General features: G+C 42.3%; 1 protein-coding gene across 1 annotated transcript; it reads right to left on the bottom strand.

The window, feature by feature from the left end:
• Positions 1–1,297: 1,297 nt before the first annotated feature.
• LOC110292108 (PRAME family member 18-like) lies at positions 1,298–3,206 on the bottom strand. The gene is made up of 3 exons (XM_021159224.1): positions 2,920–3,206; positions 2,330–2,483; positions 1,298–1,351 (listed from the first exon to the last, which is right to left on the bottom strand). The coding sequence occupies exons 1-3, from the start codon at positions 3,204–3,206 to the stop codon at positions 1,298–1,300; spliced, it is 495 nt and encodes a 164-aa protein (XP_021014883.1).
• Between the last annotated feature and the right edge of the window lie 452 nt (positions 3,207–3,658).

The raw sequence follows: 3,658 nt of genomic DNA, 5'->3' as shown, positions 1-3,658 counted from the left end.
CTACAGTGTACTTACATATAATAAATAAATCTTTAAAAAAAATAAAGAAAATATCTAATAAATTTTTTAAAAGCATTTTTAGTTGATGGTATATACAGTAGATATGAAACATTGAGATATTAGCATTGAAGTTCCCAAATAGAATTGTGGATGCCCTAAGTAAGAAACTATGCTGAACATGGAGAGAAAAATAACATGTTATCCTGTAGTGATAATCTTGTGAACAAAATTATACTATAGTTGATGTAGTCTATACATAGTCTAATGTCACTGCCATTTTTATTACCTTTAGTTATGTCCCTTGTATCCATAGTCTCTCAAGACTTTTATCATGAAGGGATGTTATATTTTGCCCAGGTGTTTTTCTACTACTAGGATAACTCATCCAGCCATAATAGGGAGATGCCTAATCTTATTGTAATTGAAAGGCTATTTTGGCTGATATCCCTAGGATGGCTGCCCTCTTCTGAAGGAAATGGAGTGAATGTGGGGGAAGAATGAGAGGAGCAATTGAGATGGGCAGCAGAGGGACGAAGGGGAAACTGGGCAAGATGTACTAGATGAGAAGAAATTGATTTTAAAAAAGAACAAAGAGAGAAAGAAGAGGGGGAAGAGGAAGATAAAGACAGGAAATAAAGAAGCAAGCTGAGCAATACAGGACAAACAAGTCAGTAAGCACCATTGCACCTTAATCTTCCTTCCTGACGAATGCCATTAATTCCTTCCTTGGCCTTGTCACTTGATGAATAGTAACTTGAATATCAAATAAACTTCCTCTCTCCGGTAGAAGATTCTCTATGGACATGGTAGGTCCTTAGCCTGTGATAGTCATCTCTGTAAACATTGATGGAGCTGAAGGATCTAACAATTCCCATTTCGTTTTCTAGAATGTGCTCATGATCAGGGTCTTGGGTAGGAATGCACTATTTTCACAATCCCATCCCATCTCAAGAATGGTTCTTTCCAGAGGAGGATTTCAAGAGCCCTTCACAATTAGTAGATTGTATAGATTTAGTGTGCATCACAAAGGCATGTGAGAACAGGGAGATCCATGTGTTTTAATGAAGACCAATACAAACAGAGTAAAATTATTTTAATGTTACCTGATACAGTGACAAAGGGAATAAAATGGTTGGCTTGCCCTCTCCCTCAGAGCTCACAATTGAATAGTTAACAGGTCTCAGCACAATCAGTTCTCTGGGCAAGAATTTTTGCTTCAGCCATGTTCAAAATGTTCCTACCATCTCTCTTCTGAGTATCATGAAGTGAAATCATCTGCCATTCTGTAAATTGCTTTTCATAAACAGAAGGTCTGCACTGACCAGTCAGTTTGATAACTGTGCACATAGTACTCCTAGCAGCCAATGAGTAGAAATTGAAGAGAGAAAGAAAATGTGATAAATGACTTCAGTTTATTTTGATGCTAAAAGGTCTTGAACTATAATTTCCTTGATCATACTTCATGAGGTCACAGGACACCCTAATGGTAAACCAAGAACTGAGGTCAGTGACTCTGTCCAGGTCATGCCATCTCCTGTGTTCTGAATAATCTGAACATCATTTTGATTCCAATGCATCAAACAGCGTCTAAAGCCATGGGTTCTGGGACCCCATGATGAATTCTCCCTTCCCCTTGACATTGATTTGTCTGTATCAAGAAGTAACCTTGTCCTATTTACTGCCAACAGTGGCAAAGTTTGGTCTTCATTTCATAGACACAGCACATCCAACAATGAGGGCAGGGAACTGTAGCAAAGAAGATTGTCTTGGGCTGCCTTTTGGCCATGAGTATATCCATGAGGTCAGGACACAGTTGGAAAAAAATCTCTCCACCACAACACCATGCATGTCATCATAACAGTCTAGAGGGGCAGGGTACAGCTTTACAGTCAACTTGCTGAGATTGGCCATGCATTGCAGAAGGTCCTTCAGTACAGGACTGGAGATGGTTGAGTTTGGAGAACTGAGAAAAGAACTTGGTACCACCCTTCTCCTCTTTGTCTACCAATGTATCTGAAAATATGTCCCTATCTGAGTTGATGCAGGTTAGTTATAACTTGCAAAGATATCACATCTTTCCAAAGTAAAGTACAAAACCATCCAGGAAGGACACAAACTGATGTGGGCATGGATCCAATTCATCAATATCCCTTGGATAGAAAACATTTAAGAACTTCCTCATAATACATAAAGGGAGGTCATAAATCTTGATTCTTGGACAGCATAGACACGAAGAGCCTTTTCTCAAAAGGTCTTTTCTCTGCTGGGCCCACTGCAGCAAGCATGCTTGGTGTTCAATTACAGGGTAGCAAAGTCTCAGGTCAGTGACTATCTTCACACCCCTCAGTGGTTTTCTAGAAATGCCCTCTCCTACTTTCTTCTCACTCCTAGTCTCTGCTGAGTGGACCTCATCCTCTCTTCCAGTCCATACATCCCAGAAATGCTGGTGTACATCTCTCAACTCCAACACTTGAAGCTTGCACCTGCAGTGAGGGATAAAGGCAAAGTTTCAAAATGTAAAACAGGAACCAACAGGGAGTCAGCTTGGATCCCACTTGTCTAATGTCAGCTCCATCATAGCACCTCACACCAGGCAGGCAAGGACACTGCATGAGCTGCATCTGGAGACATGCCCCGCTTCCCTCCACTTAGTTGCTCTTGACTTGTGTCTCTTCCATATCTAGTATCTGTAGGAAAGCCACACAAAAGCTCATCCTACTGTAGCTACTTGTACTCTGAGCCGTCCTGACCTATGACTGTCATTTAGATCAGCTTTCAACTTGGAATAGTAATTCTATAGACCTGCATGTCGATGTCATCATTAGCCTCTGTCCTCTTTGACCCCATTCTTCCTGCACTCATGTGTGTCTTACCACTAACCCTATGATTCCCCTTCTAGCCTCCTTGGGCCTTGCTTACCTGAGACTAACATTCTGTGTCAGCAGTATATCTATGCCATCCAGCACAGTTTGCAGCATCTCCACATCAGCGGTTTCAAGCAGTGTCCCCACAGGGAGGCAGGGAAAGGGCCAGGTTGCCACCATTTTCTTTATTATCTCTGTGTGTCTGCTATTGAAGGCCTTTATGAAGAGTGGTGGGAAGAGCATGATGGGCAGGGCCTCCAGATCAGAGAAGTCTATGGAATCCTTCCTCAGCACCCCCTCCAGTGCCAGCTGCAGGAGTGTGGGAGGGTTGTAGGTGCTCATCCTGATAGATATTCAGTCAGAAGGAACCTGGTGAAGCATTTAGCAGACATAATTTCAGGCTAAGTTTTGAGAATTCATATTTCTCACCATTGCAGGAACCAGTAGTGCAGAGCCCATGCTCTGGCAATAATGGAGAACTCAGTCTGCCCAACTATCCAATCTTGTGGTCTCCAAGCCAAAAGTTCACTCTCAGCATGTGGATTCTCTTGTAAGCACCCACAGTGGAAAAAGATAACCATGGGATACCAACCCCTGCTCCTCTTAATGCCAAGAAGTGCATGTAGGAGCCTGAAATGACTGTCTCCTAAGAAGCCCTGCCAATGCAGTACAAATACAGAGGCAGATGCTTGTAGCCAACCTTGGACTGAGCATGGAGTCCTCAATAAGAGTTAGAGAAAGGGCTGTAGGAGTTGAAGGGGTTTGCAAGCCCATAGGAAGAACAATATCAACCA

This window comes from Mus caroli, chromosome 4 (genome assembly GCF_900094665.2).
Source record: "Mus caroli chromosome 4, CAROLI_EIJ_v1.1, whole genome shotgun sequence".
Lineage (NCBI taxonomy): Eukaryota > Metazoa > Chordata > Mammalia > Rodentia > Muridae > Mus > Mus caroli.
Note: the sequence above shows the minus strand (reverse complement) of the source record. Positions and strands in the feature narration are given on the sequence as shown.